Source organism: Paramormyrops kingsleyae, chromosome 6 (genome assembly GCF_048594095.1).
Source record: "Paramormyrops kingsleyae isolate MSU_618 chromosome 6, PKINGS_0.4, whole genome shotgun sequence".
Classification (NCBI taxonomy): Eukaryota; Metazoa; Chordata; class Actinopteri; order Osteoglossiformes; family Mormyridae; genus Paramormyrops; species Paramormyrops kingsleyae.
Window position 1 is genome coordinate 31,414,222 of NC_132802.1, and position 24,631 is coordinate 31,438,852.

Below are 24,631 nucleotides of genomic sequence, written 5' to 3' on the forward strand. Positions count from 1 at the left end.
CAGTAATTAAGTTCCACACAAGGGTCTGCAGAGGCCCTGCACCCAGAGCGAGGGCCAGAGACCGCAAACTGACAGCAAGCATGCATAAATGAGGTAACAGACTCTATTAATAAAATTCTTCTGACACAAATTAAAAGTGTGTGTCATTATTTTTCTTGCTCAAGGGCATATCCAGACTGCACGAATCTGTGAACACTGTAGCACTTTATAGAGGAGAGAGCAGCTCAGAGACTCTGCTAGACTTGCTGCTGCCCTATAGAGGCCGGGCTGAAACTGACGGAGCTGGGAAAGAAGGCTCACCCCACTGGGGAGCCTTCATCAGCCTCACAGCCTCAAACACACGCAGGAGACTGGACTGGCCTGAAAGCAGAGGCCATCAAAGAGCAACAGGGCCGTCTGTCTGTAGGACGTCTGGCCCAAAGCACTGCTGGGTGACGGAAGACTGGGAGAGAATCAGCCCTCCGTGTGGGCAGAGGCCTGCAGATTCTCCCCCCGTCTGTCCGGTCACCAGTATGGCGGACAGCCTCCCCACATATGGGAGGTTAGCAGCTCGGACTTGGCACGCTCTCTCTCATTAGTCTCAGATCTGCTCACTACATTCCAACACAGTCAGGTAGTTACATGGCTGTTAACAGGCACAGTGCATCCCTCACTGATGACGTCCGGCAGCTTCCCCACAGCCTCCCTGCTGCGCCGGCATGAATGGTGCCACGGTACCGATCCCAGCATCAATAGCAGCGTCTCTGCTCTCGTCACCTCCTCCCGCTCCCTGCGGCCCAGGTTAAATCTGGCTGACTGTATATCCCTGGGCATGTGTGCCTCCCACACATCACAAGCGAGGACCTGGCCTGCCTCCAGCCTCCGCAGTCCTACCCCCCACTCAGCCCGCTCATGCTCCCAGGCTGCGGGCCGTGTGCGGGACCCCCCGCATCGCGCCCTGCTGGCTTTGTGCCCCCGGCAGAGGGAAGCGATCCCACCAGAGCTCCCCCGCTATCGGCTTGATGTTTTATACATCAAGTGGCAGCAGTTAGGATTGCTTTCTATTCACTCCGTTTGATCCCAAGTGGCCAACAAGCCGAAAATTCCTCTGGCCTTCATTTCTATTCCTGTACGTATAAGCATTTAATGTAGTAAAAGCGGGAATATGCCTGGTCTCCAGTAACAAGGAGCCACCTAAACGGTCACGTCACTGACTTCATATAGCCCCCTGCGGCCCAGGAGGGACTTCCAGAGGACCGGGGGGAGAGGGGCAGTGTCCAAGAGGCCCGGGGGCCAGCCGGGAGGGAGAGGGGGTCCGAGAGGCCGGGGGCCAGCCGGGAGGGAGAGGGGATCCAAGAAGACGGGGGCCAGCCGGGAGGGAGAGGGGGTCCGAGAGGCCGGGGGCCAGCAGGGAGGGAGAGGGGGTCCTAGAGCCCATTACTTACCTTCTGGAGGTGCATGTTCTTGGTTAGCTGCTCCTCCAGCATGTTGCGAAGCTTCTTGTTCATCTCACGCAGGTTCTCATCTCCAGGTTTCACCAGGTCCCTCAAAACAGAGCCCAGGCCCCCACGCTCCAGCGGGCCCCCGTGCGACGCAGATGCCGCTGAGGACACATCTGCAGGGAAGCAGCCGTTTGAGTCGAGGCATTTATCCCTTGGGGGACCTGGGTGATGTTCACACAAACACTAACAGCCAACGGCCGGCGCTGCCGCAGTTTTGTTAATGATTCCCTTTAGCTCATATTTTTCCGCTTTAGCACTAAAAGAGTCTAATAAATACAGAGAGGACACCAATACTGCGGCTGGCTATAGGAGAGATTAGCTTCCATTCTGTAGTATCACAGATTCAAATTACAAGCTCATCAAGCACAGTCTGGTCAATGCCTGATGAGTAACAGGTCTTACAAACCAATTAGTAATGATTACTGCATTTGAAAACTTATAACCAGAACCTGGTCAACCTAAAGGTTTCTTACAGGAGAGAACAGTGAATGATACATGCAACAGGTCAAGTCCATTGACAAAGAGAACAGGCGTGAAAGCATTTAACAGCAGTAACCTAAGCTCAGGCTCCTCTTACATGGCCCTTCGCTGCACTTTGACATGGGTACGGCAGGATGCCGGATCTCTTAGCGTCTGTCAGCAAACCGGAGAGGCGGCCGTGCCAGAGAGACCGGCGACGGCAGGGGAGGGACGCTACATACTCGCCTTGTGATTGGTCAGGCCCGCAGCCTCCCGGCTGGGCAAAAGCACCCCTGTGATGTGTCTGCACACCAAGGCTGCTTATGGGATCCCAGCGTGAGGCTGCAGGCAATGGTGAGGTACTCAAAGGAACGCGGCCCAGAGATAATCCCTCCATTTTCACTTAACAGCAGAGTAAATGCCAGGATGGGGCTGGATGTCATCGATCGGCAGTTTCGGTTTAACGTGGTAAAGATGGCTTGCAGACTCTGCGTCATAAATTATTAAGCAATTAAGTCTCCCCGTTAATCAACCCTCTCAGTCTCTTTGTTGTACTTCTAACAAATGTGGGGGTGAAACAATCAACAGTGAATTTCAAACTTAGAGGGAAAAAATTAATGGAAAAAACAGCTGAGCCAGACCGAAATGCACGTGGGTGACGGCCGGTCGGTCGCGGACTGGAGACGCACATCGGCAAACAGGAGGAGTTGATTGAAGCGGCGGATGCAGACACCAGGAGGCCGGTGAGCTGCCGCTTTGCACGGGAAAAACTCCCAACCCTCAGCCATGATAAACACGGACACAAGATGAATGCTTGGGCCCGCTAGGAAAAAACAGACCCTTAAAGCAATAAGCTGATGACAATACTGCTGATTTGTTTCATTTCTGAAGCAAATTCTGCAGGGAAACGACGGCATTGCCATAGAGAGTATTTATGAGAACGACGGCATCCCTGACGGCTGCAAAATGTATGGCAGGATGAGCTCTCAGATCTTGGAAGGAATCCACTGATACTGTGAGGCACTAGTACATCGTTAAGCCCGGCAGCAGCCCTGCTCCCTGCGGATCTCTGCGGGCCTGGACCAGGGCGTGTCAGACCCACAGCCACAGAGGTATTCATCCAGCTGAGATGCTTAAAGAGAGGCCTTCGTGGATTTAGAAGCCCCTAGCCAATAGCCATTCTGTGCATCTGGTTTTTCCTTTATCTTGAAAGTTTTGGAACAGATGATTAGTGGACATTGGTGTATTTTACCTGCCAGTTTTCAATGCGGGTAGATGCCAGCTTCTCCAGCTCATCCCTAACTCATCAGCTCAGGACTCTCCTGTTTCCTCTGTGGCCAGCAAAACACTTTTAAATGAAATGGTTGTAAACTTTAAGCTGGGAGTTCAGAAACAGACAGAAGAGCACCTGGAGCAGGTGACCATGGCGAGAGACCAGCAACCTAACCCGAATGGTTTCTACTTGGAGAAATGAACGCATGTGGATGTGGCCTGGCACACTCAATTAATGGGTCTGGATAAAAGCAGAACAGGAGTTCACAGTTTAGAAAAGAGTTTTATCTCTCTCTCCTGTCTTTGTCAAGAGGCCTAAAATCCAAAGGAGACATTTTGTGAGTGACAACTCTTGATACTTCCCCTGTGTTGTACGGGATGATGATGACAATGAGGGGCAAAGTGGAGAACAGTCTGTCTGCCCCTGATCACTACAGGAGACGCAATCAGCCGCAAGACGATGGGCAGCGACTCCAATGCAGCACTGACCCCAGTTAATGCATCTCGCTGCAGGCAACGCATGGAGCAACGACAGGCAGAAACCGCAGTCCTGTCAGTGTGTGGGATGGAGAAGTGCAGGCACATGCAAACGATCGCGCACACACACACACACACACACACAGGGGTCGGAGGGAGGGATTCGTCAAGTGCTGCATTATTGAAGATGATTGCTGGGTCGGTCAGGCATGGCTGCATCCTGAATCATTTACATCCCGCTAATGTCAGTTCTCATCTATCCCCCCCCCCCCCAACCCCCAGTATGGGCCGTCATGGGGCCACAGCGCCTCCCCAGCACCGCGCTCCATGCACACATCACGCTCATGGCATCAACCAAGCCCCAACACACAAAGCGTGCAGATTTAAGTACCAGAGGTGCATGATTAAAGCTAATGTGCAGCTTACAGGCAAACAGGTCAGCAGGAGGCGTTTATCAATGCTCTGATAATACTTTGTTAAATGGTTTCAATTGTATACAAACAGATTAATTCATGTGTGATGCATCCACTGTTTTATAGGTCAGTCTAACCATTCACTACCCATCCAACACCTACCCGGGACAGACAGACCGATCCACAGCAGGTTTGCATAACCATTAACATATAAATGTTTGCTGGTCTGCTTGTACAAGCACGGTGCCAGAGCCAAAGGAGGGCAGCCTCAGCATCTACGGCATAATATTTACAATGGGATGACTGCAGCCTTAATGGGATCTAGTCTGGCATTAAATGTTAAATCAGTCGGTCATGAAATTAAAGCAGGAGGAGAGGCACATATGGGCAAGAGGAAGAGGGTAAATGCAAAGAGTGAGCACAGAGTGGGCAGAAAGAGGGCAGTGGGCAACACAGAAAGCAGGCAGACGGTGGGAAAAGGGCAGGCAGAAAAGTGGGCAATGGGCAATGCAGAAAGCAGGCAGAGAGAGGGAAGATGGCAATGCAGGAAGCAGGCAGAGAGCAGAAAGATGGCAATGCAGAAAGCGGGCAAAGGGCAATGCAGAAAGCGGGCAGAGAGCAGGAAGATGGCAATGCAGAAATCAGGTAGAGCACCACAGAGAGTGGGCAAAGGGCAACTCAGAAAGCAGGCAGAGCGCAATGCAGAATGTGAGCAGAGAGGGAAGATGGCAATGCAGAATGTAAGCAGAGAGAGGGAAGATGGCAATGCAGAATGTGAGCAGAGAGTGGACAGAGTGCGGGAAGAGGGTAATGCAGAAAGCGGGCACCTTCTGAAGAGCTCTTGCATGTACGTTACAGTCACTGCACGGTGTAATGCACTGAAGCAAGGTCCCACATATCCTCAAACAACCTTCATCAACACGGGAATTCTTTTAAACTGTTTAAAAAATAAAATGAATAGAGAATATTCACCCTAAAACTCAAACGAACACCACAAAACAGCCCTGAACAAATTCCATAAGGAGGAATCAACCTTCTTCTTCTTTAACAACATTAGCAAATGTCACATATCACATTTAACAACTACATACGCTATGAGTCTGTGCAAATGATGCAGTGGCATTATTACTTTCTGTTATTTATCAATGACTGAGCATAGATTGCCTTATATGGCGCAGTGCTCTGCAAGAAGCAGACGATCGTTTTACTGTACTCTGTACACGTGACAGCAGAACCACCTTCTCGCACACTATTTTAGTGAATCCTTGGTCTGTGCAAACCGGGGGCTCAGTGGATAATAACAGCATATTAAGTGGATTATAGCAGCAAGCCTGAGATAATTCAGTGGGATGCACATCAGTCACACTGCACACAGCCCACAGTTCAGTCATTAGGAAAATACTTACCTGCTGAGCTCAGAGGGCATGTTGGATCGTTCTCTCTCCTTTTTGCAGCGACGTGAATATGATACAGGAAAATTTAATTTGTCCCGAAAATAACATCCTATCTGAAAGACGACACCTGTATCCTACTGCTCCCATTGCTGCTTTGAGGGTAGGGGGGGTATCACTTTCAAGGCGGCCCACAGGAAGGAGTGCTCAGAGGTTTTGCTGTCCGCTACCCAATCCAGCATCCGAAACGAAGGCTACAGAAGGGCACTTCTAATGCAGTGTTTCCCAACCCGGTCCTCGGGGAGCCCCAGACAGTCCATGTTCTTGCTCCCTCCCAGCTCCTAGAACAGGCAAATCCATGGACTGCCTGGGGGTCCTTGAGGTCCAGGTTGGGGGACTCTGGTGTAACATACCCCGTGCAGCACTTTAGCTCCCCGTTTCACACACTTAGCACTTCATTAACAGAGACTTAAATCAAAGTGGCCCCTTTAAAAAGCAGTGCTGAGCGCCAGTAATTACGATAACCCTGAAATATTCCAGCAGGCTCTCTGATATAAATTAAATAACATTTTAATGTTAGAGCTAAAGTGTAGAGTGTTATTCTAAGAGCTGCAGTGATTTGAATTTTTCTGTGGAAAAAAAAAGAAAAATAAACAAACTAGTTTTGGTGTAGCACAGTGGGTAATGAAATCATTTTTATGAGAATATTTTCATTCAGGTCTGGAATCTCTGCATTTTTTTTATCATGAAAAATGCACTGGCCACTTGAATTCCCTTAGTATTCCAGTGTGGTGAATTATACTAAACAGTTACACCCTCCTTCACTGGTTTACAGAAACTGCAGGGGAAGCACAAAATCGATGCATTCGGGTAAACACGTCATCTGTGGCAAAAGGAGCTACAAATATCTCACAGTCTCTTCGGAGAAAATAAAAAGCTACGGAAGCGAGGAATTGATAGCCATCAGACGTCATGAAGGTCAATCAAGAACTCGAATCGCTTACAGGGAAGATAAACATTTAAAGAATTATTCTAGGGCTCCGTCTGTTTGTACCTTGAGTGGGCCATCATTAATTATAAGGCTGCGTGAAAGAAAAAAGAATGGGACTAATATCTGTATTATAAATAATTCAGTCGGACCACTTGAAAGCTGGGGGAAATTCATTAGTAACAGGTTACACGTGGCTGTTAAGTTCATACACCTGGTGCTACGCATCGGCACTCCAACTCCCTGCGGGCCAGCCTTCGCTTCACAGCCACCTAAAAAGGGAGCTTCAAGCTCTCTCTAATGAGCTGGCTTTGGTTTAGTCTGGGGGAGGTGCTGCTGCCCCCCCCACCCCCAGATGATGAGGGCTACAGGGGCGGCACACAGAAATGACACATCTGGCCACCAGCACTGAAATAAGTGACTCGGGAGACCGTTTAAGCTCAGGGTTTGTCTGGAAATGCCACTGTGGCCTTGGGCGCCATCCAGAGGCAGGGTAAAGTGACACGATGCCACCACATGGACGCTAGCATTCTCACGTCACACATTCTGCACTGTCACGATTAGTTTAACGGGCAGTACAGGGGCTCAGTGAGTAGCACCGCTGCCTGACAGGGCAAATGCACCATTGCATGTATGTGCCCTGCCATAGACTTGCATCCCATGCACTGCATGTGATTGGCTCCAGGCCCCTATGCGACCCAGACCAAGAACAGATATTTATTCAACTAGTGTATCGAACACCTAAACCTTCTATGTTTGTTAATCACTGCATAATGAGGGCAAGAAGCACTTTCAGATTTTGGTACCATATCTGAGCCCAAAGTACCACACACCTGGAAGGAAAAGATCTAAAATCAACCCCCCCCCCCCCCCACATAAAAACCGCTCAGGAATTAAATTGATGACCCCCAAAGACGAGCAGAATATAAACAATGTCTATGGAAATAAGTGCATAGGGTGCAGCTATTTTTTTATAAAACATTCAAGGTTACACATTGATGTGATTCCAGCATTGCCACCCTTAGCTTCCATGTAGCGCTGCTCCAGCAGCAAGCAGGCGAACCAGAACTCACCGAAGAGGCCGGTACCAGCTGGTTTCCCACTAGCGTGACGCCTGCATGAAGTCTGAGGTTCTGTTTGATGCCTGGACACCTTTCAATAGGAGGAGCCTTAAATGAGGCTGCCTGACTCTGCACTTGATAACTGGCTAACCACAGAGGTCAACAAGGTCGACCAGAACCTCCATCTAAAACGTCACCTGAACCTACTCATCAGATTTTGAAACAGCGGGGTGTCGATTAATGAGTCTGATACTTAATATACGTTTGGGCAGATGTCTCCTTAGAGACAGAGCGCTATGAGTTCATCATAAAATATATTTGCCTGATATCTACTGCCCTTAACATTCTTCAGCAATATACGGTTATCATTTACAAATTCTATGCATTTTCAAATTCTAAATCTGGCTTTTGTGCACTGTTCTGTATAAAGGACAATATACTGCTATATTTATTGACTGGAATTAATCTACTAGCACAAGCAGTGAAAAAATGGCTTCAGTGATTTTTGAGGACATGAGGACTGGAATTCACTCTAGGGCACACTACATTCAGCACCATACAGTAAAAAACACCAAAAAATTATAGTTTAACTTTGGCTGATGTAACGTTACATTCAAACCAAGAACCTACCAAGTTTTTGCCTGTCCAATCAACAGTGACAACAGCAAAGACAAAAGAAGAAGTCCAACTCATTTTAGCTCGGAACAAATCAACGAATAGAAAGTATGTTAAAACATACTGATGGGAGGTATTAGGGAGATGTTCAGGCAGTGACCCGAGGAAAGGCCTGCAGGGAGACCTTCAGGGAGTCACCCGAGGAAAGGCCTGCAGGGAGACCTTCAGGCAGTGACCCGAGGAAAGGCCTGCAGGGAGACCTTCAGGCAGTGACCCGAGGAAAGGCCTGCAGGGACACCTTCAGGTAGTGACCTGAGGAAAGGCCTGCTGGGACACCTTCAGGGAGTGACCAGAGGAAAGGCCTGCTGGGACACCTTCAGGGAGTGACCTGAGGAAAGGCCTGCAGGGAGACCTTCAGGAAGTGACCAGAGGAAAGGCCTGCAAAGAGACCTTTAGGGAGTGACCAGAGGAAAGGCCTGCAAAGAGACCTTCAGGGAGTGACCAGAGGAAAGGCCTGCAAAGAGACCTTCAGGGAGTGACCAGAGGAAAGGCCCGCTGGGACACCTTCAGGGAGTGACCAGAGGAAAGGCCCGCTGGGACACCTTCAGGGAGTGACCAGAGGAAAGGCCCGCTGGGACACCTTCAGGGAGTAACCTGAGGAAAGGCCCGCTGGGACACCTTCAGGCAGTGACCTGAGGAAAGGCCCGCTGGGACACCTTCAGGGAGTGACCTGAGGAAAGGCCCGCTGGGACACCTTCAGGGAGTGACCTGAGGAAAGGCCCGCTGGGACACCTTCAGGGAGTGACCTGAGGAAAGGCCCGCTGGGACACCTTCAGGGAGTGACCTGAGGAAAGGCCCGCTGGGACACCTTCAGGGAGTGACCTGAGGAAAGGCCCGCTGGGACACCTTCAGGGAGTGACCTGAGGAAAGGCCCGCTGGGACACCTTCAGGGAGTGACCTGAGGAAAGGCCTGCTGGGACACCTTCAGGGAGTGACCTGAGGAAAGGCCTGCTGGGACACCTTCAGGGAGTGAGCTGAGGAAAGGCCTGCTGGGACACCTTTAGGGTGTCACTTGAGGAAAGGTCTGCAGGGAGACCATCTGACAGTGACCTGAGGAAAGGCCCGCTGGGACACCTTCAGGGAGTGACCTGAGGAAAGGCCTGCTGGGACAGCTTCAGGGAGTGACCTGAGGAAAGGCCGGCTGGGACAGCTTCAGGGAGTGACCTGAGGAAAGGCCTGCTGGGACAGCTTCAGGGAGTGACCTGAGGAAAGGCCTGCTGGGACACCTTCAGGGAGTGAGCTGAGGAAAGGCCTGCAGAGAGACCTTTAGGGTGTCACTTGAGGAAAGGTCTGCAGGGAGACCATCTGACAGTGACCTGAGGAAAGGCCTGCAGGGACACTTGCACGCAGGGAGGAGCAGCACCCGTGAGGAAGCACGAGGCACCATTACTAAAGAGAAACTCATCAAATCTTGAGCATAAGCTACAGCTTGGATGGAGGCTTTATTAGATTTTGCAAAGTGCTGTTTCAAGTGCAGCAGAGAACGTCATGTACACCCACTGAAACAGAATAGTTATAAATAGAAGGTAAAAAAAAAAAACACACAACTAATGTGTTGAGTCCAGATGTAATAAGAAATCATTAAACCTCCGACTTAAAACATACAATTAAATGCCGAAATCGATTTACATGACTTACTCCCCAAAATAAAGCCTGCTGAACCCCTCAACTTGAAAGTGTCAGGATCTAAAATTCTAAATTTAAACACAGATGCAAAATACATGTGAGCGGCCTCTGGAGCAACAACCATAGTGACTGGGGAAGAAAAAATAAATAAACGGATGTTGTTCTGCCTTCCCGAAGGGGTTTAAACGTCAGGACTCATGGTGACGAGGGTGCCCACTGCTTTCCGGAGAAGCCTTCAGCTTTCCGACTCCAAAGACAGGAAGCCAAGCTCTGAGGCAGAGTGGCCCCCTGACAATGGAAACCGCCGAAAGGGTCGCGCTAGATCGGAAGACACCAGCGACACTGAAAAGCGGGCACAGACGGCACAGCGGGGGGATGTTACCTATCCTGCTGTCCATGACGTAGGTCTCGATGATGGCGCTCTTCTTGCAGATGTCATCTGCCATGGATGCGCAGCTCACTTCCAAGTGCTTCACCTGGGGGGGGGCAACAGACACCCAAGGAGCCGTTAGTGCCAACAATCACAACAAGCACACAAGGGAACAAACCTGTACGACCCGCCCACTACCCAGTTCACCATGAAAAGGCCACAGCCACGTCTCACTCAAAGCCATGATGCCGGGCTTCGATATGAGCATGGAAAGTCAAAGAAGGGCTGTCTGACAATGACGGACAGAACATTTTCATGCTCAAGCACCACCCAGTCCCTGCACACCACACTGGCAGATGTTCATGGAATCATCTTCCAACCCTCAAAGTCATCCTCAGTCCAACCACCTGCCTGGTCATTTACTGCAGTGCCTTCTGTTCCCAGATATCTCCTCCTTCGCTTTGATTCCACTGCGATATCATGAAGCATAACAATCCTGCTTTCATAATGTAGAAGGACACACTTTGTGCCGTTTCCTCTACTTGCAGCACACAGAAACTCATACATGTCTTGAGCATGTCTAATAACCACTAAACCTTGAAATACATTGACTCATCTAGATCAATAAAAGATTAATAAGACAAGTCCTAAGCGTTAAGCACAATTAACCTACTTAACTGGGATCCAGCACTGCTAGCCAATACAAACAAAATTTTGGCTTAGACGTCCCCTTACTAGGGATGTATGATTTTCACACGGTAAGGGCCTGCAGGTTTCTGATATTCGTAAATAATCAAATGCAGGTTTCTGACCATCAAGAGTAACCATATGGGGCATGGAGATTCTAGGTAAATCACTCTGTACCAGAAACTAGACACCACGGCCATATGCTAAGAGACGACACTTAAGTCATAAAAATGATGGAGAACAACCTTCTCCTCCAGCATCCATTTCTCCTGCTGCACTTCTGCCAGGCGCTGGAAGAGCTCGCCGACTTCATCGTCTGACAGGTCCGCTGGGCGTTGCGACTGGGGGCTACCGGTGTTCGACTTTGGCGGGCGAGAGAGAGAGAGAGAGAGAGAGAAAGAGAGGATGAGGGAGGTGGTGACAGATGGTTTGATGTGACCAACGCATGGCTATGGTTAGCCAGCTCTCCTACTAGGCCTCCACACTCATTACCGATATCCACTGTCATCTTAGGAAGCACACTCATCCCGGAAAGTCGACCATATCTCGGCTCAGGCCAATAACTCACAGCTAACGCTCTCTAGGGCTGCATGCACGTCTGCGAACACTCCCACGGATCTAAAGCAAGCCGGGCTTTGGAAAGCAAAGGCCTACTAAGCTCCAACTGTAACTATTTACGGAAGTCTTTAAAAATGAAGGTCAAAATGAATGGTGTAAGACAAGCACTCTCCCCGTGAACGATGATGCAAGTGTCTTAAAATTGTTTTTGTGAGACAAGATTGCAGTTATAAATATGCCCTGCTTTTAAAATAATGACTATAACATTACTAATAATAAAATCCTCCTGGAAAATGCAAAAGGGATGCGCTGGAAATCCCATCTTTATAGCTAAATGGTGATAAATCTCAACAGCCTTTGACTAGAATTAAAGTAGCTAAAATACTGAGGAGGCCTGTTATGTAACCAGTTAATGATACATCCCATCTCCCAGCTTACTAGACAGGCAGGATAATGGTTAGTGAGCAGAACGATCCCCTTCATTAAAGGAGACAGCGAGACAGTTGGTAACTTGGTACACAGATTATGTCTCAGCATCACGGGCATGCGGTGTGCATAACCTCACCAACAGCTGAGCTTCAGAAAGGAAGTTGGTATGGCTGCCGACTCTTGGTCCACTTCCCCCCAGAAAACCAGAGAAAGCCCCTCCACCATGCCCAAAACAGACTGTCAGCTGCGACATGCACGTTTGGCCGCAAGTGGCTCCGGGGACATGCGGCGCAGGCCTGCAGCGACGCAGCACTCTACCTTATTGGTGCTCTGTGCTGCGCTCCCCTCCTTCATGGCTTCCCGGTAGCTGAAGGACGAGATGCTGCTGCTGTCACCCGTCTGCTGGGTGCGACTGGGGGAGCTGATCTCAGATAATACCAGCTCCTCCAGGCCTGAAAGCGCACACACAGACACACACAGGTTTATAATTATATCTTTGTGGGGACTCTCCATTAATTTCTTTGGGGAAAACTCTAATCACAACATTACAACCTTAACCCCTACCCAGCCCTAACATTAACCATAAGTAACCAAACAAAATATGAGACACACACACACGCACACAGACAGAAGCGTGCAGTGACACACACATGCAGAGTGCTTAATCACACACAGGTCCTACGGCTACGAGCCACTAAGGCTCTGCCGTCTATTCACACAGATTATTGTCTCAATTTCTACATTTTTAAAAGCTTGGGACAGGAGTAAGAAAAACACATTTTCAAAACATTAAATCTCAAATGTGGGCAAGAAAAAGTCCATTGAAAGTCCATTGAAATTGAGCAAGGCACCAATCGGAGAAAACCATGCACCGGTAATCCGGCAACCAGGCCTATTACCGTGACTACCGCCCACAGACCAATCACAGCTTTGCTTTCATTTCAAGCCAGCCAGTGGGTGACAGTGAACAACAGCACCGCCATGAAGGCGGTAATCAGTGAGCGTCACTTCTCCATGGCAAGAGCCTGCAGAGATTAAGAAGTCGCATGGGGAAGGCCTCTTAAAGGACCCAGCGTGTGAGAACTTCCAGACCAGCGTCTGGATGTATGAGCAAGATAAAGCTTACCTACTTAAAAATGTCTGATTCTTGACTTTCTGTGGAGCAACCATTAAACATTTAAGGGCACCGATAAATTATAGATCCGCCCGAAGAGGGCAGCCCTGACATCAGTGCGCGTCTGAGGAGTGCAAAAATGAGCGTGCATTTCTCCGTGGCGCTATTTCAGAGGGTGGGGGGCATTAAATATTAAGGGGACCGCATTTCACAGGCGATGATGCACTGGGGGGGTCCCCCGGAGAGCGGGCGCTCTTACAGCACCTCACGCAGACACGTCCCAAGCCGGACTGTGCCAGGGACAACAGACACAGGGACGAGGGACCTCGACACGCACCCTGAGGGCTGACGCGGCCCTCAGCACCCAAGCTGACAGACATCATACAGCGCTGACTGCTGCAGAGACATAACTGGACTGCTACCTGGCGCTGGTATATACTGCCTGGCGAGTAGCAGACCTGCTCTTAATGCATTACCAGCAACACTAGCAAGCAAACTGACAGATTCTCCTCCAGATTTTAAAGTGACAAACCTCCCCTCCGAAAAAGCTAATAAAAATGCATGACCATTCATGTGTTTCAGGTGTTTCTGAGATGTTTCCACTGATTTCTGCTGTATCTGACTGCGAACATTAATGCAAAAGGGTAATTAATCAAACACTACATGCAGTGATTTTGCTTATAAGTATGTGCACATACAACAACCATTACGTTTCTCCTAAGTTAGCATTACTGTGCACATTTTCTTTGAGCAGCTTAGCTTTAATAGTTGCAGAATTGGCTACTTATGCCCATTTTAAACAGCGACTTGCCATTAACCCGCATGCTAATCTCTGAACATCGCCAGCGCATCCCTACACCATCCCTGAACCTGCCGATGAGCCAGCATAATAACTCTGATTGTGCAATTAGTATGACAAAGAAAAAAAAACAAATCAAGTTCAATTCTGCTAAACAGACCTCGGCGGAACAAAAAATAAATTAATTGCAAGAAGTAATTTAGCTGGATCTAATCTCGATTTACGTACTAGAACCATCCCTGCAGCACACGGCCCGCATCCTTCACACAGTAAAATAAGCCACATTAGCATTAGCCTCATTTTCATACGTAATTACGTTTTAAACCGGCGAACTGCGAGCCACTCACTCGAGTGAAAATGCAAAGAGTTTATCTGCATTAAACACTTGCTGTGTGTGCATTTAAGACCTGAGAATGAACTTCTCATTAACATGCACTTTGGAATAAAAATGTTTTTTTTTTTTAAAAAGTTCTTTCCTTTGACGTGCAAATGTCGAGTCCTGCCCCGTTAGGTCTCCATCGCAGCAAAAACGGAAAGTAACAGAGACATGGGGCACAGTGCCTGAACAGAGCGGGGAGCACGTGAACAGCAGCGGGCCCGTCCCCCAGGGGGGGGGGACATGTCCGGCCTCACTGACATCTCAGGGCGTGTTTACTTTACTGTGAATGTTTCCCATCTGTCCTGCGTGGGGCACTGTTAAGTGGGAAGCCCCGATCCGGAGCACACGCACACTGATCGCCGGGACGACTCCCTCGCCTCACCCGTCCTGGTCTTGGTGTTGGTCAGGATCTCCTGCAGCCTCTCCTGGAGCTTGTCGGCCCTCTTCCTCTCCAAGTGCAGCTGCCTCTTCAGGTCCTTCAGCTGTGGGGATAGGGGGGGGAGCCATTAGGGGCTGAGAGACAACATCCAACCACCGACACCAGCACCCTGGGACTCAAACCCACGTTAGCTACAGCACAACACAAAAAAAAAAACCATCTCAGAATAATCTGATCCGACTGAAGCCCTAAAACAGAAAAGCCCTTCATCTCGCTCTCTGATCCAACCTACAGTCGCCCACGTTTTATATTTTTCTCATGTCGCCTCAAACGGCAAAGTGGCCAGCAGAGCATCTTCATACTCACACATGCAGCAAAACTGTTTGTTTACAGTAAACTCTTCCCTTTTCCCTTCATACCCAAATCCCCTCGCTTCCGGCCCATCTGAATACGGAGTGGCCTTACAACCAGCCCATTCAAACTCCAAAGAGATCATCCCTATTGATGAGGAAACCCAAAGGCGGTATTTACATCTCATCTCCCACATTAAATGCTTCATTCCCAAGCTGGATCTTTGTCTCCTGCTTCTGATAACCCAGCATGTTACTGGCACTGAAATTTAAAGGTAAAGATCTAAGGCCTAAGGTTAAGCCCTAAGGAGGCCTGTGTGAGTGACAGTGACCAATAGGGCAAGCTTTCAGCACCCAATCACGAATGGATGGATGGTCGCTGGGTCAAATGGCCACATCAATGAACCTCCTGGGTTCAGTATCAGGCTACTGCAGTAGAGTCTCATTTACGACGTCATGAAAGTGACACGGGGAGCCGTGTCAGCCATCCTCGCCACGGTGACAATGACGGTTTGATACTCACTGCTGAGCTCCCCTTCTTTTCTAGGATCCTCTGTCCATCCACTGTGTCCTTAATCTCCTAAAAAGGAAAAACACAGACATACAAGGAGCTTCTCATTCAAAGGTAACAAAGCCTGCAGCCCCAGTTACAAATAACCTACAAAATGAATGTTAAAACCGCCACAGGTCTGCAGCTGTAATGAGATACGACCATCTTAGAAGATTCGCAGACGCAGAACAGATGCACCGGTGCCTTAAAGAAAATATTAATCTAGCTGTCAAATCTGCGCCTTTGCCTGCTCACATAAACAGATTTACATTAATATCTGGTCATGTTTTCCTGCCATGGAGTACATCAGTGTTGCACCAACCGCACAAATCTTTTTCAGAAGGTAGGTAAATGTAAATATTCATTTGAAAGCCTGTGCAATCCAGGCTGCCCTATTTCAGCATCTGTGCCAAGTATGAGGCACTGGTGATAGTGCAGTGTTTGCTTACCATGGTGAAGATACTGATATAAGCCGATGCGAGCCGATTCTAGGTTTTATTCTAACGACCAGTGACGGCCGGTGCCCTCATCTGGTTCAGCTGTGCTCAGTTCCTCTGCGGTGCACCGACCTGTTTGAGCTTCCCAATGGTGGTGCTGTGCTCCTCCCGCTCCACCTCCACGGCCTTCAGCTGCCGCCTCACCTCCTCCACCTCCGCCTCCTTCTTCTGCATGCGGCAAAGAGGAAAGGTAAACCCTGTAATCCAGTGAGTTATTCCAGAGGCTGTGCGAGGACCGGACGTCCCAGTGAGAGCCGGCTATGCAGGGCTTTAGAGACGCCGTGAGCTGCATCAGAAAGCGAGTACTATTGCTACTGCACAAGCCTCAACGTGGAAGGCAAAAAATAACTTCCAGGCACGGCCTGGTGTCCTGCCAGTCTAAGACAGGCCTGAGGTGAGGTGCCTGTTCATCAGCAGGAGCTTGGTGGGCGCTGGTGGATGTCAGTGGGCGCTGGGCTGGCAGAAACGGGCACAGGCTTGTGCGACAGAGGGCAGCAATCACACCCCTGATGGGCCGATCATTCATGCTGTTCCACGGCCCTCTGCTCTCCTTATTTACTTAATCAGTTCAGTGCGATTTTCGATTGCTTGTTCTAATTTCTTTTTTATACACAGGTGAAACAGCTGAGTGAAATTAGTTTTCATTTGCCTGGGCTGCGTTTTTCTCAATGTGGTGCAAATTCAATTTGCTCCGTTACATGTCTTTCTTTCACCCTACTGTACAGTAATCAAGGGAAATTGTTACTTCCCCGGGTATTACAAAGCGTATGGATCGTATAGATCTATACGCATTTTAATGCTTGGCCTGCGTTCCAAAATTAAACTGAAATAGCAGCCGACTTTGCAGTGAATTAAAGTGCGAGTCAGAGGCGAGCTTTCATGCAGGCCGGAAGGCAACGTGCTGCAGGCAGGCCTAAGGTCAGGCCTGCCCTCTTTGTGTCCGTATGAGTGGATTGGGGTTCACCTGCAGCTGTCTTTTTTGCTCCATCTCCAGCGTCCGGATCTGCTCCAGGTGCTCCAAGGTGCTCTTTTCCATAGTCTCCTGCTCGCGGCCACAGAGAAAGGAACGGGGAGAGGTGTTCACGGTGGTGCTTTCAAGGACACCCACGGACACAGGGGGGCGCCACTGACATCTCATCTAATGAGGGGCTTCGCCAAGGCAGCCCTTCCTGGGGGAAGCCTAAAATGGCACTGAGAAGAAGTACCCGCGTGGGCAAAGCTCAAACCACTGCCATGTTAACAACCACCGGAGGGCACCTGTGACAGACCTATATCAGAGTTTTTCCACTGCGGCACAGTTGCTTCATTTATTCATGAGCACAATTGAGTTGTGCATCACACTAATTGCTTTTTTTTTATTTCAAACCTGTTCGCAGAATTCATTCCGGCAACATAAACAGCTTTGATGACGGGCATCATGCCAGAAGCATCAATGCCCGTGTTTCACCGACTGTTTCCACTGAGCTTCAGCACAAAGAAACACTGGCATCTAGTGGTGGTTTCTGGAATAAATCCCATTGCTTACTGTGGTGACCCACCAGGACCCTTCATTACTGATGGTGTTCTGCCTGAAGTAACACAAAAGTAAAGCGAAACATAAGAAGAGGATCGTGTCTGAGACGGTGCCTTATCACCTCCGCTTCTTTGAGGCGGCGCTCGAACCAGCCCTTGGCTCCCTCCATGGACTGGATCTGGGCCCTGAGTTCCTCCACCGTGTACTGCAGACTCTCCAGCTCCCGGGTACGAGCCTGCAGCCAGGGAGAGGGGTCGTGGCATGGCATGGCATGGCATGGCATGAGCAGAGCTGGACGAAGGCACTGAGGTGTGTAAGCACATGCCGTCTGCTTCCTGGGCCTCCTCCCTCAATGTTCAGCTGTGCTATACTGCCACCACATCTCCTTTGGACCACATAAAAGTGGGACCCTACAGGATACTTAACGGCCTCTACTGCTGGACTCAGTGTTACACACAAAATTCAAGCTCTATAACTAGTTAAAACCATCTACAATGTATAAAAAAAAAAAAAAAAAATGTAGCTGAATCTGTTCTCCCCACCCCCCCCCCCCAGCCCTGTAACCCCCCTCCCAGCCTGTTCTCCCAGCCTCACGCCCAATTCCCTGCTGCTCTGCTCACCATGTCCCCAGCCCCCTACCTTCTCGTCACGCAGCTGGGAGCGGATCTCTTCCTCGGTGCGGTTCTTGTCCTCGTGGAGGTCCCGCAGCTCCTTCTCGTAACGCGCCCGGACTGCCAGCACCTCCTTCTCATGCTGCAAGCGCACGTCACTCAGTTCCTCCTTGTGCCGGGACTTCTCCTGGGCCACCTCAATGGCCAGCTCATCTAGCATGGCCTTGCGCTTGTCTGCCGTCTGCCAGGAGAGCCATCGGGGATGGGGGGGTCACATTTCTTACTCACTGGTAACTCAGCAAAAAACACAGACTCAGCAGGAGCCTGAATCCAGCTCATTTCAGCTCATACCTCAAAAGGCAGCTGGACCAGAACTAAACTGATGTCTCTTTTCAGGCTCACCACTTTCATTTCATACTTGAAAACTATCACACCAAGTCTTTGCCTCCCACTGAATTTATGGGCACGAATCCCAATTCGAACAGTTTTACGATTTGTTGTTATGGCTCCCCAACTATGAGGCGGTTTTGCTTTAAGGTCGCCATGGTGATATGCAGTACCTTCCTCGCATCTTCCAGTTCCTGCTGCACCTTCTCCTTCTCCTGGCCCAGCTCCGTCAGCTGCTCCAGTAGTCTGCCATTTGCTCGGTTGGCCTCCTAAACACACGTTATTTTCAGACCATAAGAGATGTGAGCACAGGGCCTGCACACGGTGCAGAGAGGTGACTGTTCCCAAGAACACTGCCCAGGCCTGACACAAAGCTACCTGCTGCACGAGTTAAACCATCCGTCACTACCGTTCTACTGCCGCCCACTGGAATGGAGGATTTGATGCGCAGATGGAGGTTTTAAAAGACACTGCAGGTATCGCAAGCTGGTGTTCTTGTACATAATTACTTCTAAACCTTTTTTCAATGCTGTACTGGTCCTTCTCTAAAGACAATATGATTTCAGTTTTCTAAAAGATAAGGAACAGGGAAGTTTTCCCAACTACAAGTGGCAAAGGTGGTTCTATTTTTTATATTAATCTCTCTAATTCGGTCCACTTCAGATATGAGAACATACCAGTGTCTTTGAGGGCATAACATTGCAAGAGGAGATGCCTCATTCATGTGAAACAATGAATAAAGCACACCAATGATATGCAGCACAATCCCGTACTTAGTGACAGATACAGCACCGTTTCATCAGATGGGTGAACGATACGAGCAATGAGACACATTAGCATCACTGAGCTAATGATACGGCCAATAACATGTGCTGGTGTCACTGCCGCTAATGGTACAGCCAATGAGACACGCCGGCATCACTGCTGCTAACAATGCCACCAATGAGACACGCTGGCGTCACTGTTGCTAGCGATACGGCCAATGAGTGTGCGCTGCCGGAGGTGACGCAGACCTGCAGCTGAGAGCTCAGGTCATCCTTCTGGGCCAGGAAGCTCTCCTGCTGGGTCTGCCTCTGCTGCAGCTCCACGCTGAGAGACATGTTCTGGTCACGGAGGAGGTTCATCTCCTGGGTCTTCACTGTCTGGATCTGACCATGGCGAGCACAGGCACACATCAGTGGGAGCGGGGGGGATGCGCGCTCGGGCAGCATCTCTCACTCACATGCATGAAGCTCTAATGAGGCAAAAGCCAAGTAACTGGAACAATAGAGACCAAAACAAATTATCTGCATACTGTCAGAAACCAAAGTATTTCTGTAATCCTGCTTGAAAATCTAGTATTGTTAGCAATGACAAAATCGCAGACTAAAAATAAAGTTACATAATTGCATCACATAGCCGTATGGCAAAATGATAGTCATAGCTCTGGGGGGTGGGGGGGGAGTAATTTGTTCACATAGCCAAAATAAATCACCCCACTCTACAAGCCTCCTGTTTAGTCACACTACTTCCTCTACAATGTGCTCTTTACCAGACACACGAGTGATGTTGGCATTGGGGGTGGGCAACCACAAGTGTGAAACCATAGTGCTGGCTAGGGGGCGCAGGCGAGCTGTACCTGTTCTAGGGCTGCTAGGTTAGTCCGGAGAGCATCATTCTCACTCAGGATGCTCTCTACTTGCTCCTGACTCACTGCACTCTGACATGCTACCTGCATCATGTGATCAGGTGGTGTTGGGGGGGGGGGGTTGGGGGGGGCACACCACATGTGGAAGAGAGATGATCAGGATCAGATAAGAGAAGAGAGCAGGGCGAGGAACAAAGGGTCAGGGAAAGGAACGTGTAGTGGGCAGGGGGGGGGGGTTAGGACGGACCTCCAGAAAGTCACCAGGAAGAAGAGGAGAGAGAGACCGCAAAGTTAGAAATAACACACAGGAAGTCTGGGGGACAGTCTGCACCAAAAGGAGTAAGACAAGCTTCTTATCTTGAAGGCATATGTCTGAAGCTCGTTCTGGGTTAATTAAAACTCAGGAGCCCCCAGAAGTTCCTAATGACTCTCCAGCAAAAAGCTGCAGCCAAGGCTCAGTGTAATTCAGCAAAAGATCCATGGTCAATTATTAACTCGAAGACACACAAGTCCCAGAAGTACAGAGGCCAGCGCGGGCGTGTGCGTGAGGCCGTCCCGCAGCAGGCCCTCAATCACGCTAATCCTTAATTATTCAGGTGATCTTCATTTGCCTTTGCTGGGAATGAAAGCAGAACTTTCATGCCCAGATCATTTGGAAGTTTTGAAAGACACTGCACAGAAACCAAAGAATCCTTTAAGTCGCCGAAGGAAAAGTGTAGCAGCATGTTTTGCACCTGCAAACATTCTCGTGACATTCAGCAGACTGCTGCAGTCACCTTTCTGCTTAAGTAATTCAGGCAGTAGGTCGAAGAATAAACCTGCTACCATAAACCTAACCTACTTTAGTGTAAATAACGTGGCGCATGAGGGGGAAGTATTAACCTTTAATCTTCTAAATTTACATTGTGCATCCAACTGAATTATTCTCTCTCTGCAGAGCTGCTCTATAGGGCCTGGAGCCAAAAACATTACAATGGATTGGAGTGAAATAAAAAAATTTAAATATTCACATACAAATAAAAAAATGTGAAACATAAAATAGCCATTTTCTTAATCTGCTAGAACAGTGCAAAAAATGCTGCTCAGAGCACAGAGAGGGAAAAAGAACAACTGGGTGTTTGATTAAGGAGATTTTTCTGTCTCTGGTCTTTATACAGCCAGTGTGACACCATAGGGCGTCTGCGCTGCAGTTGAGCTTATTCACAGAAGCCTAGCATGAGATGGGTAGCGACACTGTCTGCGCAGGTCTGCTATAACCTAAGCAAAGCTAAAACTGCAATACATGAAGCTGGATCTTGGAGACCTTTCACATCACAGAACAGGAGTCAGGCTTCTCTAATGTCGTAGAGGGACATATATTTTCAGGCACAGAGTGTGACCAGAGTGAAAGCCCACCTGCTCTCTGAGTTCGTGCAGAGCCTTATCCTGCTCTTTCTGCTGGCTCTGTAGCTGTTCCTTCAGCTCTGCGATAGTCTACAAACACATGAGAAGCAAAGTTACAGAGCCCACCACTGGATCCAGCTCGAGCTATAGGCCCATGACCGGTCCACCATTTTCAGTTACGCCGCAATCTGAAGCAGATGTCGTTATGCTCATCTGACACCTGATTGGCTGACATTAAGTCTCCCTGCAGTTTCTGGATACGGAGGCTCATGGATTTCAACTCCTCCTCTTTCTTCTGCTGAATCTCATCAATTTTAGTCCTGTCAAAACAAATACAGACCAAATACAATTTGGTAAATACTATGCATTATGCTGATAATCTGGATGTTGACGCTGCTCGTCCAAGTTCGAGACACATGGGACCGGCTTTAAGAACCATACCTGCTGTCAGTGTACAGAACCTCCTTTTCTCCTTGCAAACGCTGGAAGCTACACAAGGACAGAGAAGAAACAAAGAAAACTTTAACCTTATATTGCTAAAGGTCCCGGCGCCAGAAGGCCAAGAGCACGTGCATGACGCCACCCAGAGGAAGCGGCCAGCATCCACCTCAGCAAACCAATCAAATTTAGGTTCATGCATTTCACCTGCTGAAGCTGGAATGGCCTCCCAAAGCTCACATAACCTGCTCTAATACCCACCACAGGATTCACACTGCAGACTTTAACATCCACTGTGCGCCATATGGAAATGTGTAAACTTCCCTGCAATGTCTCTCTTTTCAAGAATAAAAAAACACACCTCATCAGTGTGAAACACTTACAAAAGCAAAGCGACTCGGCGATTTCCATGCGCAGACACTGACTGCAAACCATTACGCTAAAGCCAGATTCATTGAGTGACACGACAGATCTACTGCAATATAGCTCTACATCCATCTGTTTAAACTAAAGAACAGAGAGGAACTATTTTTCAGAACAGAAAGACATGATCATAGAAAAAAAATAAAATAAAATGACGACATGATTTATTATTAATTTGACTACCACGTTTTGACTACTGATTTCAAATAACAGCTGTTACTGATGTGGTTGTACATTAAACAAGCCACCAAAATCTTACCTTTCTTGTTTTTTCTTTAGTTTGTCTGTAAGCTAGAAAAGCAGGAAGACCAAATCTCAGAAGAATGCGAGAAGGCAGTGCTCATCTGAAACTATACACTGATATACACTGTATATCACGCAGTGCGCTGCGTCTCATTTAAATGCAAACAACCGACATTCACCTTAGCGATTTCCTCCTGAAGTTTTGTCACGTCCGTTTGCTTGGATGACTGGACAAAAAGACAATGATTTATTTCAAAAGACGGAGAATAAATACACAAACAGCAGGGCGTGAAGTGGCTGTGCAGGGAGGGGATTTCGAGGAGTTCGTACTCAAAGTACACTAAACAGCAAGGTCAGGCCATGGAGAGCGATGGTGGATGATGGTGGATGTGACTCTTGCACAGTGCATGTGGGTTTTACCTCCAGGGCCTGCAGCTGCTCCTTCAGCAAGCGCTTCTCCTCCAACTCTGTGTGCAGCCGTAATTCCACCTCTGGGTCAACAGAACCAGGGTTTAAAAAAAAAAATTAATGGAGCAGCGGCCTGCAGTCCGCCCTCTGCCAGTCCCACAGCAGCAGCACCGCTTAGCATGTGATAAGGGGGAAGCCAGCAGGCCCTCAATTACCCCAGGTCGGGGCTTTAATTAAAGCTGATGTGTCACCCTGTCGCCGGGGGGGGGGGTGCCGCTCCAATAAGCCACCCAGTGGCATGCTGGATTAGTGCGGGGGTGACTCACCACTTAGCTCCTGCACCCGCTGCTCCAGTTTGCTGCACTTTCCCACCACCTGCAGAGGGATGGGGGTGGGGGGAGGTGTTGCAGAATTGTCAGAAGCAGCCGGCGGTGACAGCCACAGCGAGTGTGAATTCCTGTGCTGTGGTGTCCCCTCCCCCCCCAGCGGGTGCCTCCCCTCACCTGCTCCGGCCTGTCGGGACCGCCCTCCGACTGCGCTGAGATGCCGTTTGAGTCAGACCGTCCGTCCACCGTGGTGACCGGGAACTCGTCTTGCTCTGTGCCTTTGTCACCCTGGACCAGCTTGTTATAGCGCTCCTGAAGGGCTTGAGGACAGAGGGAACGATGGGAATTTTCTCACAATCCCTCCGAAACTCTGGATTTCCCACTTGCAGGAAACACTTACGAGCAGCTAAATAATGCATACAGTACATCCAGAACTCCAGAGTATGTGACCCCCCCCCCCACCACCACCAAAAGAGTCTGAAACGATGTCACAGTAAGACTCACTATCCACTGACAGACATCTTTCCCCAGTAGCAATGACTCAGTGCCAGTGGTATTACACAATGTTTTTGCTCTGCTGCCACCAGAAAAGCTCCAGAAGAACAGTCCCCCTGGGTAGGACAAACCAAAATAACTCACTGATCAGATACCCTGATAAATTAGCATCCATAACGTGATATAACTGGTGTTAAAAATAATGGTAAACCACAGTCAGCATGACAACAATTCAGCGTCAGTGCCCTAAGCGAACACCCCAAGAAATTATAAGGTAAATAAACAATATCAGCAAAGGAATAATGGCAAAGGAAGGATAATTTATGGACAGTAAAAAATACAGCTGAAGTCAGTTATGTGTCTGTGATTCACAAAGCGAGGGTTTTTGGCCGACGGGAGCAGATTACCAGAACTGCAGAGCCGAAGTGCCTCCCATTGGCTCACAACAGCTCCCCAATAATTTAAACCTAAGATGCGTGATTTATTTACAGCTAAAGCCATACATTTGGGCTCCGAACATCACTCAGAAGTGGCTTAAGAAGTGGCACTGGAAGTAGGGGGGCTGAGGGTTCTTCAGCACCCCCTGTGGTTGTTGGTGGTAATACAGTGCCAGAATACTGTAGGGCAGCGTGTCTTTGTGTATGTTTTTCAAAGAAAAAATCTGTTTTGCTATTATCTCACAATATCTCAGAGGTAACTTCATGACTATTTATCCTAAAATGCTACCGTTGTTAGCTATTGATAGCTACTGGTCATAAAAAAGAACTTCAGTAAAGTCCATTTGGTCATTCCATCTTTGAGCACCCTGAGCTCAAAACATCT

General features: G+C 48.9%; 1 protein-coding gene across 3 annotated transcripts in view; it reads right to left on the bottom strand.

Moving 5' to 3' along the window:
* The window catches only part of gripap1 (GRIP1 associated protein 1), a 36,466-nt gene that overhangs the window by 4,007 nt on the left and 7,828 nt on the right, over nt 1-24,631 (bottom strand). For 2 of the 3 annotated variants that reach the window (XM_023826686.2, XM_023826688.2), the window contains exons 7-27: nt 23,492-23,634; nt 23,315-23,363; nt 23,001-23,071; nt 22,760-22,807; nt 22,597-22,628; nt 21,918-21,965; nt 21,697-21,796; nt 21,489-21,566; nt 20,085-20,177; nt 19,480-19,614; nt 18,640-18,735; nt 18,108-18,320; nt 17,590-17,703; nt 16,920-16,997; nt 16,028-16,123; nt 15,432-15,488; nt 14,562-14,661; nt 12,206-12,339; nt 11,146-11,262; nt 10,226-10,319; nt 1,425-1,594 (exon numbers count right to left, since the gene is read on the bottom strand). In XM_023826686.2, the coding sequence (XP_023682454.2) occupies nt 1,425-1,594; nt 10,226-10,319; nt 11,146-11,262; nt 12,206-12,339; nt 14,562-14,661; nt 15,432-15,488; nt 16,028-16,123; nt 16,920-16,997; nt 17,590-17,703; nt 18,108-18,320; nt 18,640-18,735; nt 19,480-19,614; nt 20,085-20,177; nt 21,489-21,566; nt 21,697-21,796; nt 21,918-21,965; nt 22,597-22,628; nt 22,760-22,807; nt 23,001-23,071; nt 23,315-23,363; nt 23,492-23,634 (2,066 nt within the window). The remainder of the gene's footprint in view (nt 1-1,424; nt 1,595-10,225; nt 10,320-11,145; nt 11,263-12,205; nt 12,340-14,561; nt 14,662-15,431; nt 15,489-16,027; nt 16,124-16,919; nt 16,998-17,589; nt 17,704-18,107; nt 18,321-18,639; nt 18,736-19,479; nt 19,615-20,084; nt 20,178-21,488; nt 21,567-21,696; nt 21,797-21,917; nt 21,966-22,596; nt 22,629-22,759; nt 22,808-23,000; nt 23,072-23,314; nt 23,364-23,491; nt 23,635-24,631) is intronic. The other variant, XM_023826687.2, reaches the window with a different exon arrangement.